At 39.2% G+C, this 20,219-nt stretch overlaps 1 protein-coding gene across 1 annotated transcript; it reads left to right on the forward strand.

The window, feature by feature from the left end:
• The first annotated feature begins 794 nt into the window (after window positions 1–794).
• On the forward strand, window positions 795–9,920 carry bmp5 (bone morphogenetic protein 5). The gene is made up of 7 exons (XM_086044710.1): window positions 795–1,275; window positions 3,420–3,612; window positions 6,337–6,485; window positions 7,145–7,342; window positions 8,608–8,684; window positions 8,782–8,892; window positions 9,043–9,920. Exons 1-7 carry the CDS (start codon window positions 795–797, stop codon window positions 9,190–9,192), a joined length of 1,359 nt encoding a protein of 452 aa, XP_085900836.1. The 3' UTR covers window positions 9,193–9,920.
• Window positions 9,921–20,219: the final 10,299 nt, after the last annotated feature.

The raw sequence follows: 20,219 nt of genomic DNA on the forward strand, positions 1-20,219 counted from the left end.
TATAGCTTTTCATCTCCTCAGTGGACCATTTGTCATATGTTCCCGTATAAAACCTTTGTTCAGTGCATTGTGCGCGAGTGCTGCCGCCATAGTGACTTCAATAAGTAGAGGTGATTAAAAGGCTCGGCCACTATTCTTTCACTCGTTAGCACAGGCTCTCGAATTTCAAGTGTCTCCGTTTACACGTTCACCGTGGGAGTGGGGTTGTGACATTTTTATTGCGGCCTCTAGAGGTGGATGCACAAACAAAAAGTGGAGTGTGGGATGTTCTCAGAAGGTAACATGCACCCCGCCACTCTCTCTTTCCCCCCCCCCCTCTCTCTCTCTCTCTCTCTCTCCCTCTCTCTCTCTCTCGCTCTCTTTCTCTCTCTGTGGGGGGAGAAAAGTGAGTGCAGGGGCAAAAGTTGACTCTTCCACTACAATTTCATCCCCGGGACACTCCTGCCGACCTTTTTGGGCGTTGCTATATGTTTTAGAGTTTTGAGGTTTTTTTTTTGTTTTTTTTTAAATCAAAGAGGCGTGAGGTGAGGGACGTTGTCACAAGTCCATAAATAGTCAGTGAGGCTTTGGATGTAACGTGGATGAGTACAAACTTGAGCAGGAGAAGGAAAAGGAGAAGGAGTGCTGCTTTGGTGGCAAGCTGATACCTCATTTGTCTCCTCTCAGTGCTGCCCAGTAACCAGCCTGGACGCTGTGCCGATTCTTCCATGCGTCCATGATTGCACTCTGGATATCTGCTCATGGTCTTCCACACAGTGCAATGTAGTTGAACTTGTGTGCCTGAAGTGAGCAACATGTCCCCTTGGAGCCGTGCGGTGCTTGGACTTACTTGGAGCTGCTTGACTTTTCTGTCCTGTGCTTATTGCGCCTTCAGTGACAACCATGTGCACTCCAGTTTTATCTACAGGAAGTTGCGCAATCACGAACGACGGGAGATCCAGAGGGAGATCCTCTCCATCCTGGGCTTGCCTCACCGCCCGAGGCCCTTCTCTCCCGGGAAACAGGCGTCCTCCGCTCCGCTCTTCATGCTCGACCTTTACAACGCCATGGCCGTGGAGGAAGAGGGGGTGCCGCAAGGTGCAGGGAAGAGCCACATTGCCAAGGCCCAAGGGCTCTCCAGGAGGGGTTACTACAGCCCCCAGCATGTGGGCTACTCCCGTGTGGCCCAGTCCTACCGAGCGGCCCCTCTGCTGGGTCAAAGCCCGGCTCTCACCACAGCGCATGACAACCACTTTCTCAATGACGCAGATATGGTGATGAGTTTTGTCAATATAGGTAAGCCGCAGAGTATGCATACGCAAAACCTCAGTCCAACACCACTGATTAGGTAACGGTAAATACGTTGGAATAGGCATCGTTTTTTATCCATTCCTTATGTGGCTTTTTTTTTTTTTTTTTTAAATAAGATGAATATGAGTGATTTTGGGATATGAGCCCCAGGTTATTCGGCCTTAGCGTTCAAATGCCTTTCAACACTGCATGCATTTGTACTGCTTTGGTGCAAAATACTGCTGATCTCTATAATTGCTGTGTTTGTTCAGTAGCTGTGACCTTTGAGCCTGCAGTTCAGTGCGACTTATCAGATGACTGTCTGACCTTGAGAAAATTGGTCTTAATTATTTCCTGCCATTTAAAGGACAAGGCAGTGAGGCTGATACTGATAGATACCTTTACTTCATAAGTATCAAGCTGTGCTTCATTGTGTTCCCAAATTCATGATAAATGATCATGTTCAACACACCTTGGATGTTGATGGTCCCACAAGATCATCTCTTCACGTTTCTGCTGCTGACATGCTCAGTATGTTTTTTTTTTTCAGTAGTAGTGAATTTGTGTCGAGTTGCTTGGCAGTAACTCACCTTGGCCCGAGCCCATCTGCTTCCACTTAACGCTCCACCGGGGCATGTACATTGTCAGCCTTAAAAGCTCTGCTCTCGTTCTGGTGAGTGTCAGTGAAGTGTTCAATGGGCCTCTGTCTTTATTACAGTACACGCAAATATTGCTACTGACCTCAGCTCTTTTACAAACTGCTCGACACTATGTGACAAGGCTTATCCCGAATCTGCTATTTTTCAGAAAATTTGTGAGTTATTGATGAATCACTAAAGCATCGCATTGATCAAGACTGTACGCAAAGCCACCTTAGTCAGAATCATTGAACTCTTCTCCACTTGAAAGCGGAATGTTTAATGCCCGGTGGCTTCTCTGCTTCAAATTACTGCCTGTGGCTCTTTTAATGGAACACACTCAGCAGGGAAAGAGTCAGACCTGACCTCTGACCTGTTTGTGCTAAGTAGCCACAGGCATCCCCTCATGATAAAATATCAGTAAAGTGCACTGAATGATATCACTGCAGATGCCAGCCAATCCACTGTGCAAGCAAGGATGTGGGTTGCCACCTCCCACATCCCAGTCTACAGCCTTTTAAGCATACGTAATTTTTGTCTACTTTTTTTTTTTTTTTTTTTTTATCAGAGAAGCCCGTTAGGCATTTTTTGGGGTAGACCATTTTAAATGATATTAAATTGAGTTCACACGTATATTGGTGCTTAGTTATAATTACATACAGAATACTACATGCAGAATATGATGGATGTTGGATGATCATATACAACACAATACCAACTACCTCTTTGTATAGGTAGCCTCATAGAGAGGACTTTATTGGTACAAATTTATCATAATAGTAAATAAATAGACAATAAATTATGATAACCCACCTCTCGCCCAAAACCTAGTGACATTTCTTTAAAGTGGAGGCCCACAAAAGTTGACTGGCACGCGGATCACTAACTGAAATCGATGTTTCAATAGTACTTGGCAGTCGATTTCATCCATCTCATTTTTCGTGTGCTGCTGTTTTGGTTAGCAACTGAATTTAAATAGGCGTCACCTCTTTAGGTTTTATTACAGATACTATTTGTTGCTGTGTCTGTGTGTGTCATCAATTGAGATACGTCTATCATCAGAGGCCACTATTTACAGAATTACGGTATTATGGTGTTACAAAAGAAGGTCAACTCAAGGTCAGCAATGAGGTCAAGGAAAGCCTCACATGACATTGAGGAATCCTATTTGCTCTCTTCTCTGTCATGAGGAGCACAGCAAACTGTCTTTAATTGAAATCAGCCTGTTTTTCTTAACTGACAGCCCATTCATCATGGCCACAGAATGTAGTTAGGCACACAGTGGAGGGCCTGTCTAGGAACCGCTACCTATGTTCACTTGACTGATTTAATGAAGTGGAAAGTGCTTTTGTTGGGAGTCAAAATGTTTGGATTGGAGCAGGAATGTAAAAGAAGATGTGAAAAATTACGCACTTTCTTTTCCGGTGTGTTCATACAATATGTTAAGGAGGTGTGAAGATATATTTTGTGGTAAGAGAAATGAAATTCACACTGTACTATTTTACTTCCTAGTGGAGAAAGATAAAGATTTCTCTCACCAACGAAGACACTACAAGGAGTTCCGTTTTGATCTGACTCAGATCCCGGATGGAGAGGCGGTCACCGCTGCAGAGTTTCGCATCTATAAGGACCGTAGCCATGGCCGCTTTGACAATCTCACACTGAAGGTTACTATTCATCAAGTCATCAAGGAGTTTCCATACAAGTAAGTACCAACCAGAAAGACACATTAAAAGGAATGCTACCCTAAATCTGGAACTTAAAAGTTGTAGAACGTTAAGTCCTGTCATAATTTTCTGGTAAAACTTGACTTACATGTCACAATTAATTTAAAATGATTGTTTTAATATACTTATTATTCAGTTTTTTATGACAAGTACACATGTTAAAAATAGTAAACAAAGTTTTTCTGACAGTGATGGTATGAATGTGTTTTAATTTTTCTTTAAATAAGAGAAATGTATCATTGCATTATTTTGCCTTTTCATTCTCAACACTGTACCGTTTGAACGGGTTTCTTATGCTTCAGCTTTTAAACAAGCGACAGTGGCAGCTATAGTCTTACAACCTTGGATCACTATCTCTGTTCTCCTTCATTCACACCACGTCAGCCTTACAAATATAGTTCTCGGATAAAGAGAAGCCCATTAGCAAGTTGGCCACTTATGAAGCTTGGAGTGTCCATCACTTATCACTCGTCTTGTGTTTCTTGCTTGGTTGGCCGAGTCGCAGACAAAACCGTGAGGGCCCGTAGTAGAAGGGTTTGGGGGCTTCCATAGTGCTCCCCATGGTCACTGTTATACCCACTATACCTGCTTGTTTCCACTGTATAACGGAAGTTTAAACAGTGACGTAGCTGAATGCACATGGGCCTGCTGAAGAGTGGGCTTTTTTTTCAAAAAAAAAAATGTGCGGGTGATCGAAGGGGAGATATAACCCTCGAGGGCTTTGAATAGGCCAGAGTCAATAAACTCCACCGTCTTAAAGGGGAAAGGTTTATGTTGGCGTATTTGTTTTCACAGGGTGTAGGCTATTGCAGGTAGTGTTACTGAAACCCAAATCATATAAACCACACTGGAAGTCGATCACAAAAACTAAGAAAATAATACAAAATGGCAGTGTTTGGTTATAATGATTTATATTAGAGTCCGTGAGCCAATTCAGTCATTAGAATGTTTTTTTTTTTTGCTGCTGTCTTACTCAGTAGTTTCTGTCCAGTTTTGATGAAACTGCTGCTATAGCTACATATACTTTATATGTACTGGAATCATATTGTATGTCATGTCATGTCATGTCATGTCCCAGGTTGTTGTAGTTAACAAAAATGAACAAATTAACTGAAATTAAAAAAAAAAAAATTTGTTAATAAAGTAAAATAAAGAAATCGTTTGAAAAAAATACTTACTGAAACTACATCTTATGTTCAGAAAATGAACTAAAATTACCGGTAACTATAATTATAGCAAAAATGTCCTTAATTTTCGTCTTTGGAGAATTATACTTTAGTTAATTACACATTACTGAGTGACCCTTTTTCCCCCAATATTGCACCTCATCCATATATTAAACAAAACAAAGCTAATACTAACATTAAATTAAAACTAAACTAGCACGAAACATAAAAAAAACCCAATAAACACTAATAAAACCAGAATTTAAAAACAAAAGCCATACGATCATATCATATCATATCATATCCTGTGGCATTCCATATTCTTGTTACTCTCCCTATCATCAGTGGCTTAAGTGTAACTTTTCACTTTGCCAGAGACCCACTGCGCAAAACCATTTTGAACAACAGCCAGTGCCCTTTTTGCGCTTTCCAAGTAGCGGCATATGGAAATGCATAAGCAAATCCACAAGCTATTTGATGGGAGATACAATGTAGTCATCTTCTTCTTTCACCGTCTTCTTTTACTTCGAATTTCTTTTCATCATCTACACCAGTTGTACAACACGTGCAATTGGGTTCACCACTGTACATTTATGTGGAATTCCTCATGAGATTCACTTTTATTACACCTGCAATAAACACGTGACTAACTCTTGAACTTTTGGGGCCATGTGGAAAAACTGTGCTGCTTTTTGAATGTCATAATGTGACCACAAAAGCAGAGCAGAAACTATCCTAGCTGTTCTGGCACTTGAAAGCACCCTATACAAATTAACAAGCATTTTTTTTTTTTTTATCTTTTATGTGATTGATGCCTCATGTCAGTCCCATGGAAAACAATTTAATGCATGGGAATACAAAACAAAAAAACAAAAACAATCATAAACCCTAAAATGTTTTGCAAATAGCATGTAAACTGGAACATACTTCACCACACAGCTCTGCAATCAAAGCTTTCAAACGAAACAGACCAAATAATGGACCATGCATCTTTTGGTTTTGGTGTTAAAGGTGTTTTCAAGGAAGATAGTTTGGTTTTAAGAGGATGACATCATGATGAGATGGAGACGCTAACAACGAGAACGTGGCTTTTGTCTTCTTTTGTCGTTAGGACCTTAGGCATCCATTAGCGATACTGCAAGTCTCTGTTACTTCATTTATCTATTGCTTTGTAACTTATGCTGACCTCCTCAATCCCGTACGAGAATACCTTCAAAGAGCCATCTGGTTTCTTTTTGTCCGTGTGTGCCCATGAAGGCTTTTCAATGCTGAGGTGCACAGAAAGTTTTTATTTACTTTGGAGCCGAGGCAAGCGCAAGAATTTAGTAATTTGTTTGTAATGCAGCAAATAAGTGCCCAAGTTCATTTTACCGACCGTGTGGACCTCCTGCTGAAAAGCACAACGGATGAAACTTGATAACGAACCTCAAACAGCCCTTTCCAACTGACGCGTTGCATGTGAAAGGGTTATAAGTCATGTCAGAGTGTATGCAATAATTAAGTTGTGGTGGTGAATAGAGGTGCTTTCATCTGCAGGGATGCAGAGACCTTCTTGCTCGACTCCAAAAGGGTTCAAGCATCTGACGGTGGTTGGCTGGTGTTTGACATAACGGCCACCAGTAACCACTGGGTGATGAACCCGCAGCAGAATTTGGGCCTCCAACTTTGTGTGGAGACTTTAGATGGTATGTCAAGGTCATGCTTTTTCCCTCATAATAAATGAAGTTTCAGTCTGTTCTTTTGAACCAAATTTTGAATGCATCTAATTAATAATGTGCAAGGTGTTTTAAAGTAAATTTTCAGTTTATTTTAACACAAAACTCTATAAATTCAACATAGCATGAGGTAGAACTACACAATCCAAGGGGGCTCCAACACAAGAGCAAATGTTGGACACCGACAATATGGTACATTAGGGCAAAGCGTGATGAAAATAAAAAGTAGTCTAAAATAATAAAGCATTCAGTGGACGGAAAACAGAAAAGGTACCAATGTTGAATTTGATCTTTGTACGTTTCTTGAAACATATTTCCGCATGGGGTAGGAGCTATCAGAAAGTAATACAAAAATGTGATATAAATATGATAAAGGAATATCTGAAAAACAGCTCTAGGGATGATGCCCTGCATTTATAGACCGATGCAAACTACAATTACATGAAGGCACATGTAATGTTAAAAAGTCAGTCAGACTGTCCTTAGTATTTTTGTAAACGCCTCCAATATTTAGAGTACATTTAACATGGAACATATGTCCTGGCCTCATTATGTTAACAAGCCAATGGAGTGTCCTTGTCCTTCCTTATCTCATCCTCTCCATATTTTGTAATTGTTATGTTTTAAAGGGCGCAGTATCAACATGAAGTCCGCCGGCATTGTGGGACGCAATGGGCCTCAGTCCCAGCAACCCTTCCTGGTTGCTTTCTTCAAGGCCAGCGGGGTGTTGCTTCGCTCCGTCAGAGCCGCCGGTGGGAAAAAAAAGAACCACAACCGCAATAAATCATCTCATCAACAGGAATCATCAAGGGCACCGAAAACTGGAGGTACGGTGCATAATTGCCACTCGCAGATCTGTTCATGATGGTGCTTTTCCACTGGCATAACAAACAACTACCACCTATCATTTCTGAAACCCAGTCAGCAGTTTTCTAATGTTCCGAGTTGACATGCTGAAGTTATCTTACCCTGTTGCTCTGACTTTGTTCTAGTTGTTGCAGAGTTAGGAGAGTTAGTGTTGCAGCACTCAGTGTCTACTCGCTATGCAATTGCTGGATTAAACATTCCCATTGCTAATATAGTTTCAGTTACTGTAAATCAGACAACATGACTGATTCTGAAGGACCTGGGCAAATTAGATTGACATGGTAGTACATTATGACTGAAATCTGATTGGGCAAAAAAATAAATTAAAAATAAATAAAACTCTACCACCTTACTGGAGCAGTGCAGTCAATGGAAACGCTACGGAATGAAGAGAGGAAAGTAATAGAATTTTGCAGAAAAATACTAGAATTTCAGTTTTAAATGAGACCACAACTTGTAACATATAGGCTAACAGAGAAAGCTTTGTTGGTCCTGACCACTCACCACTGGTTACGTTACTGTGGCCAACAGCAACATGCTGAGAAGTAACTACAGGAGAGGCTGGTTCTCACTTAGTGTGGTTTGTTGGCTCATTCTCACTGATGAGTTCAATGTAATGTGGCTTTTGTAAAGAGTTTGGAATTTGAAAACCAGCCGCTCTCCAACTCATACAAGTAGAGCCGCTTACACGTACAGTATACTGTATGTCCAAGTTATGATAACTCAAATGAATGACCAGTCTAGCTACATTATCACCTCTGATTTGTAATGGTGTTGATGTCTTTACACCAGGAGAGCAAGTATATTCATTTGTGCTTTCTCTTTTGTTGAGTGTATATGCAGTATTGAAATGTCCAAGATGATACCAGATGTGAACAGTTTGATAGGTTGACGTTCATTTGAGATGCCAACGTAAATTATTCCCATTTTGCAAAAAACATAATTTCACTCTTTTAATGCCAACTTTGCCTTGTGTGATAAGAAATTACTGGTATCCAAAATGGCTTTAAATGGTATTACACACGACAGATACAGATTTGCAAAATTGGCATTTGTCCAAATGCACACATTTACAGGCTCTCAAGTAATGTTGGCACTTGTGTCAGAACTAACATTACACAAAGTTGTTCCTGACTTTAGCTTTGAGTCTCATCAGTTATGCTAACTGCTTTGAGTTGTTGTATGTTGTATGTCCTTCTTTCAAATAAAACGGTTTACATTGCAGATTATAACACAAGTGAACAAAAGCAAGCTTGCAAGAAGCATGAGCTTTATGTCAGCTTTCGTGACTTGGGTTGGCAGGTAAGACAAAAACCATTTAACGACCGACCGGAATAGTCAGCAATGGTGATTTTGTCACAAATGATCAAATGAAATGACATCTCCCATTCTTCTGCAGGACTGGATCATAGCGCCTGAGGGCTATGCCGCTTTTTACTGTGACGGTGAATGCTCATTTCCACTCAACGCGCACATGAACGCAACCAATCACGCCATTGTCCAAACTCTGGTAAGTTCCCACGCAAGTTTATTCCACATGTGCATGGCAAACACAGTCAGCATAAATGTCACCGCCATGTTCGCGGCAGCCGTAATTCATTTGCAAAGTCACAACATTCTCACCTCTTCTAAAGCCCACTTTATTTGCTGTCTTTTATAGGTCCATTTAATGTTTCCTGACAATGTTCCAAAGCCGTGCTGCGCCCCGACCAAACTCAATGCTATTTCAGTGCTTTACTTTGACGACAGCTCAAACGTCATTCTCAAAAAGTATAGAAATATGGTGGTGAGGTCTTGTGGTTGCCATTAGTGCCTGCGGTTAATTTAATTTATGATATCCAGAATAGGAATAGGTTGCAAAACACATCAACTCTGGGTATGATGTGATGTACAGTGTTATGTATATAGAGTTTTATTACCTAATTTATTCTCTGTTCAAAAATAGCACTGAATACTGTGATATTTATATGATTAGTTATAATAATGTTGATTTCATTTCTCATGTGAAATAATTAGGTCCGACGGCATATAATCCTTTTAAATCTGTTAGTGAGAGAACTGTTTGCTGGAGTCATCACGATAGACATTTTGTTCTTCTTTTCGAGCTGATTGGAATTACTCTGCAAAACAACATGCTGAACTCCATGCATATTTTCTCTTCATTTTGTTATAAATTGTGAACTGGGGATATTAAAGAAGTGTACCAAAAAATGTCAACAGAATTTAGATCACAAATGGCTGTTGGAAATGTTGGGGTGGAAAATCTGAGTTTTCTGATTCAAACAAACTGCAGAGAGGCATTTTATATGTAGCTGTCATCATCTTTCAGCTCCAATGATATTCTTCACCTTTTCCATTCCAGCTCTTTTGTTTGTTTTGAACCCATGTGGAATTCTGATATTCATTGTTCACTTAACTTCACCAAATGTGTCATTCCTCCGTTGCTTTCCTCTATTTCAATGTGATGTTTGGACAAAGTGTACCTAAATGTAGAATGCAGTGTATTTTATAAATAAATGTACCACTTGTAAATACTAATCTTTGCTTATTATTGAATATTTAACTAATAATATTGAACATACCATATTCCTGTTTTCTCTACACTATGAATAGTGGCCTATACTGTAGGTCTCTTTCCAGTGCCTTAGGTGCTATTTGTTATTGACGTTATAGTTAGCACAATAGTCATTATGGGGGGTTTGCTGCTGAGATTAGCAGAATCTGTTGCTAACCAAAACAGCACCAACTATCGAGGTAGTTATGAACTACTTCCCCGTGCATTATCACAGATACAGTTACATAACATGGGGTTGACCTTTTTGGTCCTCTATACAATTGAATAATGCTCACTACTGTGCATGAGGAAATACAGTCATTAAATTCCTCATTATATGCACTTACTGTAAGTCATCCATTTGAGTAACTTTGGGGTCAATTTAATGATTAATTAATTGTTGAAGGCCATCCTTTTTTGTAATGCTTATCCTTTTTAGAGAGTTGGACTCTTTCCTGGCTGACATTGGGGCAGACTGCACCCTCGACTGGTCGGCAGTCAATCACAGGGCATACTTTAGTGACAGACGTCCATTCACACAGTTACTGAGGGGTACTTGAACTCACGTTGCCAGCATGGAAGTCAAGAAAGAGAACCAATACACTCTCAACGACTTTCAATTCATTGTTATTAGATAATATAGAAATGATGCAAAAAAAATGAACATTTCAGCAGGTTGGGAGAATCTGTCCTGTTTCCTTGTCAGTGTAGTATTGAGCGGTTTAATGCTACCTGGAAGAGTTGTCGTAGTGTGGATGCAGCTCAACTTTTCATGGATGACGTTGAGCTATGAGCTTCTTTAGACAGCCTCTTCTTAATTATAAGTTATTTGATTATTATGACCATACTCAATATGTATAAATGCATTCAATACTACAGCATCTATAATTCAAGTTGTCCTTTAAATAAGTCAGTTTAGAGAGAGGGTTTTTTTTGCACACTGGTGCTGGTCTGCCATTTCAGATACCTAAAAAAAAGTTGAATAAACACAGAGTGTGCTTTTGGGTATGTGCTCATGGTACAGAGTGTGTAAAGAAGCATTTAGTTTACCTCCAAAGCCTTACACCACAAATGTGTGATGATGACGAGGCTGCCAGTAGAAAAAAAATGCTTATAATTTCTTAAGCAATCATTTCCACATTATGTCTGAAAGACACATCCATCACATAATTTGCAGTCATGTTTTGGAAGCAAAACTGAGCGCGTAAACTTTGCAGTGTTGTTGCACATCTGTCAGGATTAGCATATTTTCTAGAGAAGTGCACTTCCACAAATCGGCTGTTCAGGGACTTTTAACGGGTCATGGAAATGAGGATAAGGTTAAGAATTAATATTTATTTACACAACTGTGTTGACCTTCACGGAACACACGATACGTACTGTTTCACCATATCGACCCCCCCACCGTCCCACTTTTATATATGTTTTTTTCAGATATGCTGGAACATTGAGTGACTGTATTGCACGTAATTAAAAGCAGTGGCTGGCCTGCCCAGATGTTATGTGTACTATGTTGACATTCAGTGAATAGAAGAGGCCACCTGCTAACTTAACTTTTGGCGTGAGGGCTGATTTTGCATTCCTGCGGCCTGTCGCCTTGGCATGATTATTCCCAGCACTTCACAATCACATCAACTGTTTAATATCACGGATGGTCTGCAATTCAACAATAGGTCTTCTGCTTTTTTTTTTTTTCGTCTACTGATGAATAACCGCTTATTAAAGAGTAGCTAGACCTATTTTTGGGCACATTCAATTAAAAAAAAGGAACGATTAGCAAACCTAGCTGACCCATTCTCCTCTGAGAGGCTTATGGTCAAATAAACCAGATGTACAGTAAGTCAGAGGCTCATTAGTGCTTTACATCACATTAATGAGCATTTTGCTCTGAAAGGTCGCAGTGCAGTTTCTTATTAATTGCTTAATCTGCACACCTTAACATACTATAGTTGAAAGAATAAGACCGTCTTTAGACTATGATTCATAGGGTTCGATGCACTATGCTGTCTTATTTATGAATGAAATATGACATCCACCACACATCCTCAGAATCTCTCTGCCTGCACCTCGATTAAATTCGCCAAAACAGCGTTGCACCATCTGCACCACAACTTAGACCTCCCTCCAGCAGGCATAATCTACTACTAGTAGACTAGTCTACTTTTGGACACCAAATTGTCAGGTGCATCGGGTATAGGTAAAAGAAAACACCCTCGGTCCGCCAGCACGGTCTGCCAAATTCCCAAACAAGCTAGAGGAGGCTTGCAGCCTTGCACCGGCAAGAAAATCAAGATGCAACAGTTTTCCTACCGAAAATAGAAAAAAAATACAAAAACAGAGCCCCAAGTGTTTTCAGAAAGATGTTGTTTTTCTCGAATTGCTCCTCATTTATTATCGAAATCTATCTCAAGACGGTATAAATACATTTAATTAAATGTATTTAATTTAAAACCAATCCAATTTCTTAACAAACAGAAATACATATAGCATAACAGGAATGTCCTCGATAATTCGTCAGGCTAGCCACAAAAGGTTTTTGTTCTTTTTAAGGTGTAATTGTGCTACTGTATTTATGTCAAATAATTTGAGAATTATACGCATGTTATTTATTTATTTTCTTTTTTTGTGAATTTCATCAGAAGAACCATTGAATAATGTGATCTAAATCTCTTAAATTCAGTTAACCGGGTGGACCACCAAATTGTAAAAAAAGTTTTAAACCACATCTACTGTATATCTTTGAAGGCCAGTGATTTTTACAAGCTCCTTAAAGGATTCTACTGCAACTGTTTCCATCCATTGTTTGTTTGCAAGAACTGTTTTGTGTGTAAATAACTGTTATCCCTATTTTGAAACCAAATACAGTATGTAATGGGTCAAAGGGAATTGAAAAATAAATCCAACAGGCTAAAACTGAGCATTTTAATTATTTTTGATGTCATAACACAATTAATATTGCTATTGGTATTTGCTTTAGTAAGTCCTAGCTTCATTGATTCAAGCTCTGTTAACCTTATTTTCTTACTGTAGCCATAAGTTTATTTTAATGGTGTCACCTTGCAGTCCATCCAGAAGGCAAGTGAAACTGTATCTTATAAAAATGTTGTGCAGTTTACCCAGTCCTTCTTGACACATATGGTTCTCCTTATTTGTATTCGGTGGGTGGCCGATGACTTCCTTGCAGCTCAATCAGTCCCTACTGAAAAGGGAGAGCATGCGGGTCACATTTTTACATGTTGTTTGGTATGACAAGGAATGTGTCCACTCAGAGGGTGATGCTTAAACATGGTCAGGTTTTTCTTGCCACCAGCATGTGCACATCGCAGCCACCAGATTCAATGATTTATGTCTTGTCCACATTAAGAATTGATGTATTATTTCCTTTTGTCTTTTAAGGCAGCACCTATGGCAGATAACCCTCGGCATCACTCTAATGCAGGTTTTGAACACGCTTATTTCATGGTCACAGGGAACCTTCTTCAAAGGTTGAATAATATGAATAATCACACAAAGACTGAATCTGCATAGCTAGCATATTGACACAATTTCCTGCAATTTGGATATTGAGCTTGGCAGTACAATGATTTAAATAATAGTTCGTACTAATTGGTACACCACAGCAAGAGCCAAGAGAGTGCAGAGCTTTTGTTTTTAGTGTAGAGTGGAGGTAATTTCACGCAGCCAGGCTGGAACTTCCTCTGCAATTTGGTTGTTTATTTGCAGTTGATTGAAGAACAAACACAATGTTGTTTTTTTCTTTTTTAATTCTTTTCTACTCTTGTTTCTTTAGGTGAAGTGTTTTTATTTTTGTTTTAAGTGTATTTTCTCTCCTGGAAACCACCCAACATAGTAGCAAAAGAATATAAGACTGATTTATACTTGTAGTTTCTATCATACGGTAATTTTTGGTCTTTTTTGTCCCACACCATTTCACAATAATTTTGAGTTGATTAAAATGTTCTCGATAAGGCAGAGGTTAACAAGACCGTTTCCAATGAAGAAAAGACTGGGTTTCCTAAAATAAGCTTAAAAAAAATCCCTCTAATAAATATCTGTAACACAACTTCAAAGAGTCTTTTTCCATTTTTTTCTGACATTTTAAAATCTTTGACTCTACATGTATTCAGCGCATGAATAATTTTTTTCATCACTGTAACGACAGAATATAAAGAATGAATGAGTCATTTCACAAATTGCCTTGTCAAAATGCACACACACATGCACACACACGTTTATTGAAATAAATATTATGTATGTATATTATACTATATTGAAATAATATCAAATCCTCAAAAACAAGTATTAAATACACACCTACTCTTACTTTTAAAGTCACCAGAAGTTGTCTGCCCCAGCCTCCTTTGCAGTCCACTGTTTTGCAAGTATGCGCAATTATTATTTTCCATGCCACAATTTAATAGTTAACCTTAAGGTAACACCATGTGTGGTTTGGCAGTGAGTTATAACGATGACCACAGGTAAACTAAATGACCAAATAGTAAGTAGGATTGTAATGTTATCAGGAGAATATGGTAGGATATTGCACTGAAAGTTAAGTAAATTGTACTATTTTCCAAGACAGTGGGTGTCAATCCCAAGAGCGATGGTCTTAATTAGGCCATTACAGCTTTTTGAGTGCATTTTTTTATTAAACTTATTTGTGTTTTTATATTATCCATCCATTTTCTACAATACCTGTCCTCATTAGGGTTGTGATTGAGCTGGAATACTCCCTGGACTGCTCGCTAGTCTAGTCGTGACACATACAGACCGACAACTTTCACACTGTAACATCTTGCTTACCCAGGTGTTCCTTAATCTTTCATTAATTTTACCAGTTACAAGGAATCCCTGACTAACTCTCCATTTAAAGCAGGGATGGGATGGGTCGCTATCCTGCATGTTTGAAATGTTTCCCTCTTAACTCTTGTCGCTGTTGTTAAATCTGGCTAAAATCTTCCATGGAAGGACTCAAGTATGAAGTGGTAAAGAGGCTACAGCATATGATCTGTTTGAAAAAGAGATGTCTGTAGCTACTATACAATACCGTGTACCTTGGCCACTGCTGTGTGCATTCTGCTCTTAAATTGAATTCTTCCCACCATGAATATCGATACACTAGGAAAAAAAAAAGTATTTTATGATCCAGTTGGAGTCGTAAATCACCCGTGAGGTCCCAAACGAAAAAGAAAAATACAAAACTATCTGCACACCAAGCTGCAAGCACATCAGACGAATTGCATATAAAATGTAAATGTACATTATTACATTATTCAATATAATGTGGGCATACCATAAACCTCACATAAAAGTTAGTGACTTTTCAGTGCTAAAAGCAACATGGGGCACCTCAGTGTGAAGATAATGTGTAACACACATGCTGTCTCCAAGGTTAACTGTGGAAAGTTGGCTGACAGCGGCAGCCTTCCGGAAAGAACGCTACAAACAAGGCTCTTCATTTTAGTTTGAAAAGCCTCTGCGGTTCTTCGCTTATAATGGAAATTCAAGGGAATGGAGATGGTTTTCATAAGATATACCCAAGGAATGGGTTAGGGTTAGCATGATTCAAGTTTAATTATACAGCATAAATGTTGCAGTTCTTGTTGTATTACTGTTATTTTTTACCAACCACAATTTGTTTATTTTTAATGAATATTGCATAGATTGAGACCAGTTGTTGTTACACTTAATCCATCATATAGAAATAAACAAACTGAATGGATGGAATGTCAATAATTACTCATTTTTGTTTTCACGTTGTTTTCCGCCTATTTCTGCATTGTTTCAATCAAGCATGGGAACCTTTTTTTTTATAAGCGGCCATTTTAGTTTGTATACATTTTTCAGAGGGCCAAAATAAATGGGAGCAAAATGAAAGGGTCTTGCCATATGCGGTCCACTGGCTGTAGGTATCCCACCCCTGATTTAAACTACTGTATCATCATGTCGCGCTGAAACCTGCCCACTGAAAAGCACAATTTTTAATATCTGGCTTCATTTGAGGTTAGTTTTTCCAGTTCAGATACACAAACTAGCGCAGTTAAGTCCAAGACGTTTTTAGACAATGACATGTTTTTATGATTTTTGCCTTGATACACAACCACAATGGATTTGAATTGAAACAATCAAGATATGACTGGAGTGTTGACTCCCAGCAGTAGTATAAGACATCTCACCAATTTTCAGCATTTAGGAATTACAGTGGACCCTGCATACTCATGGGTCGGCACACGCTGATTCACCTATTCGCAGATTATTATTTTTTTCAATATTTAGAAAGAACTATTTTGTATTTTTTTTATTTGCTTTTTGTGTGGTCCATCTACCTGTACAGTACAACAGCACCATTTTATCAGTTTTGTAGAATTGTCTGTTTTGTTAGTGCAAGTGCTTAAAGTCAGGATTTGTAATGAATAGTATGGACAATTATCGACCAATTGTATTAACCAGTCTATAAGTCTAAAGTATGGAGAGAATTCTACTAACAAAGTTAGACATGTATGTGCCCGCAGAGTGCTGGGATTAAACTGACGCTGCAGGTGTGCTCTCAAAATATAAAACAATGCTAACATGCTGATTATAACGTTTTCTAAGTGCTCTGATTTCATATGGACTTGAGTCTGTTAATGTTAATATGATATTAATAATGTTACAATTGCCTGGCTTCCAAAAAATCTTGAACTATTTTGCTTTACTGTGAGTTGCTGTGGAAAGCCGCTCATGCATTTTATTCAAGTGAAAGTAGCACGACCCAGGGACAGGCAACAGTTGAAATCTGGCTGCAGTTAAGGCTTTGGAAAGCACCTCAAGGAACAAAATCCACTTGCATTCGGCGTTTGCATGGGTTCGTGACTTAAAGCAGTCATTGACTGCAAAGAATTTTGTTTGTTTGGAGTTGAGTTAATCTGCATAAATTGGCTTTATTTCATTCACGATAGTGATGTACAGTATAAAGGCAAAATCATAAAAAGTGTTTCTGGGCCGAAGTGTCGATTATTTTTTACCAAAAAAATTATGCATTTATTAAAGATAAATCCCCTGTTTTAACTGGATGTTACAACCTTTCCTGTTTTAAAAACCTGACTTAGGTTTTTGACAAACGTTCATTGCATTCATTCCTGAAAGCGCCGGAAGGCCACTCGTTTCAAGTGACTCGCTGCACCTGGTATTTGTCAAGATAAACTGGAGCTGCTGAGTTTCCTCAAAAAGGAAATGTTAAAAGGCCAGTCAGGGTTCAGTGACTGATGCAGTTATCATTGGTTATATTTTAGTACCCAAAGGACCAACATTTTGTAACAACAGACTCATTTAGTGAGACATTTTAGTGAGACAATTTGGCATGCGCTTCAGGGAGGATCTTTGTCACTCTTGGTGAGAGGCAACTGCTGGGATCAAGCTCTTTTTATGCATTGATGCTACTTTTTAAATATATTTGAAAATCTCAACGTATCCCCTGAATTGCCTTCATGTAGACCCTGGGGTACAAGTACCCGCATTTGAGAACCACCGCTTTAAAACAGGCTGCATTCAGAAATAATGGGAGGGCCGGGAGTGGAATGCACTCTGCCTCTCCAAACACACACACACACACACACGCACACCCACACACACTCACACACACTCACACACACTCGCACGCACCCCCACACGCACACACACCATCAGAGTGGTGTTAGGGAATCAGAGTGAATATTCGAACGCATCCCAAGTTGACAGCAACGAACGCATTCTTGTTCAAAGAAAGTTTTGCTTATTTTTATTTTAAAATCTCTGAGTTGAAAATCCTGATAAGTTTTTGTGCCTTTTGCTGCTGTAAAGCCTTGTTGTGGTGTAAGGATGTTACACTATCAATATATCAAACATTAGTTGCCATGACTATGGCCGTTTCTTAATATGAAGAACGCAGAGTACGGTCTCATGAATTCGCCAAGTACGATCTTACTAAGAACGTATGTGAGAGAATGTTCTTCCTTACAACGTGAATCTCTTTGTGGATTGGAACAGCCGTGTACTTGCTAACTTTCCTAGCGACGCTGATGTATTTTCGTGCTAACAGCAAGTTATGGATCTTAGGATATTTTCATAGCCAAGCCTTCATAAGTATCCAACAGATGCGTCCTTGGTTTAAAATCGCTGACAAGAACAGTACGAGAGTATCCTGAACGTTATTGGTTTAGTAGTGCTTTCAAATGGAACAGCACTTGACGACTGATGACGTTTCACTAGATCACAAGGTCATAAGAACGGACAACACAAATTGAGAAATGGCTAATCACTACTTATTATTATTATTTTATTCTGCTTCCATTTCTTCATTTACTTGCTTTTGGGTTTGGCAAATACTTTTGGTGCATTACTGCCACCTTCTGGCCACTTACTGTAATGCACCCAAAGTATTTGCCATCTGGCAAAAGAAAGTCAACACGGTTAGGGAACGGTGATTTTGGGTGCCAGTTCGTGTTCTAATTTGAATATATAAATACAAGTCACACCTGAGTATAAGTCGCGGCCAAACTATGAAAAAAAGTGACATACTGTATAGACAGTAAAAAGAAAGACTTTGGGGGAAGTGCAACAGTTGGGGAAAAATAAAGAAGAATATATTGTGATACCCACTAAGATAATTTCAGATGTGTTGGGCAAACTTGTTTGATATTTGTTCCCTACCATCAGAGGGGAGTCAAGGAAATACACAGCAGAAATGAGTTAATTTAGGGCTGACCGAGACAGTAATAGAAAAAGCAGCACTATATACTGTCCACAGTGACATTAACATTTTGATGTCAGACAGATTATGATATGTTTAAAAAAAATCATCCGAATATAAGCCTTGCTATCTGACGTTGCTGCTTGAGTTTTTATTTTCTCTACTGTACACTATGAGGGCCATTTCCCCTCATTCATGCGTCCTTTTTTGCGCTCCTGGATTTGCACACTTTTAGTCTATGCATATTCTCCTGTACAGACCTCGCACACACTCACCACACATAAGATGAGAATGAATGCAGAAACACTAAAGAGATGTGATTCACCGACAGCTGAGGTTGAACTGAAGAATAATCCTGTAACGTTCACCTGTAACGTTCACCAGGAACGTTCAATAATTGAGATACAAAACTAAATGCAATGGAGATTTCAATATTAAGATTAGAGGAAATTATCGGGTAAGTATTTTGTAGAGGGGGTTGCAACTGATAGGCATCAACCTTGAGGTCCGCTGCAGCCGACGTGAGTCTCCTCAGTCCCCTGAGAGGGAGCTAGGGGTCTCTCCTTGAGTGCAGTGAGATGGTTGAATGCAAGGACTTCATTAAACCTCTCTATTGTTAACATCTGGCTTGAGAAGAATGGCTCTTTCTCTGGTAAATGTTGATCTGGCTTAACAAGGGGTTTTATTACACCATGCAGTTGACATTGGCAGTCGTGGCACGTCTGGCAATGGAAACCGCTCAACTGTTTAGGTCACGGGGGACCAATCAAAGCAGCTTGTTTCTGTCAAGCCTTACATTTTCACCAGAAACATTGGCGCAAATGTTCGCCTAATCTTGTTATTTCATCTCCAAGGTAAATTGGCTGTCCTGGTAAAACATACAGTGAATTAACTGTTTCCATTACCATCAATAGCAAGATGGGTAATAAAGAACTTGGAGATGGTTTGTTGTAGAGGGTGATACGGGAATGGATTTTTTCACTCCCGTCCCATTTCACTCCCACAGAGAAAATTCCATCCCGTCCCAATCCCAGACCATATTAAAAAAAAAAAACAATCCTGTCCTGTCCCGCTCTCGTTGAAAACAACTCCCACTCTTGTCCTGCTCTCATTTAGAATGACTTCCACTCCAGTACCGCACCTATTTTGGAGGTCAGCCACATTAAAAATGGCCACACATCTCTCTGAGTTTTTTTTTTTTTTTATTTCTGCTGGAGAATCTCACTCCAGTGAACTTTTTATTCTGTACCGTCTCAATCCCGTGATTAAATGTAGTTGATTCACCATCCCGTGGGAATCCCGTGAGATTCCCGGGACCTGTAGAATTCCTGAAAAAAATGTCCACCTGTAGTTTGCTGTGGCCTATATCACTTTGAATAGCCAAATGACAAATTTGAGCAAAGCTCTAAATTCCCGAACGGCTACAGTGAATGAGTGAATGTCCCCCTAATCCGCGCGTATTACTTCCTGTTCTTACCAACAGACACGGAGATAGCTGCAGCACAAACGTGGAAACAGGAATTGTATTGAAACGGAATAGCTACTTACATGTGAACTTAAAAAAAAAAATTAAAGT

Source organism: Filicampus tigris, chromosome 11 (genome assembly GCF_054856515.1).
Source record: "Filicampus tigris isolate MCC_2025a chromosome 11, RoL_Ftig_1.0, whole genome shotgun sequence".
In the NCBI taxonomy this organism is placed as follows: domain Eukaryota; kingdom Metazoa; phylum Chordata; class Actinopteri; order Syngnathiformes; family Syngnathidae; genus Filicampus; species Filicampus tigris.

Excerpts from the sequence above, each read along its gene's own strand:
- bmp5 (XM_086044710.1), top strand. The coding sequence starts at position 795 with ATGTCCCCTTGGAGCCGTGCGGTGCTTGGACTTACTTGGAGCTGCTTG. Across the intron at positions 1,276-3,419 it reads GATGAGTTTTGTCAATATAG|TGGAGAAAGATAAAGATTTC; the intron begins GTAAGCCGCAGA and ends TTTACTTCCTAG. Across the intron at positions 7,343-8,607 it reads AAGGGCACCGAAAACTGGAG|ATTATAACACAAGTGAACAA; the intron begins GTACGGTGCATA and ends TTTACATTGCAG.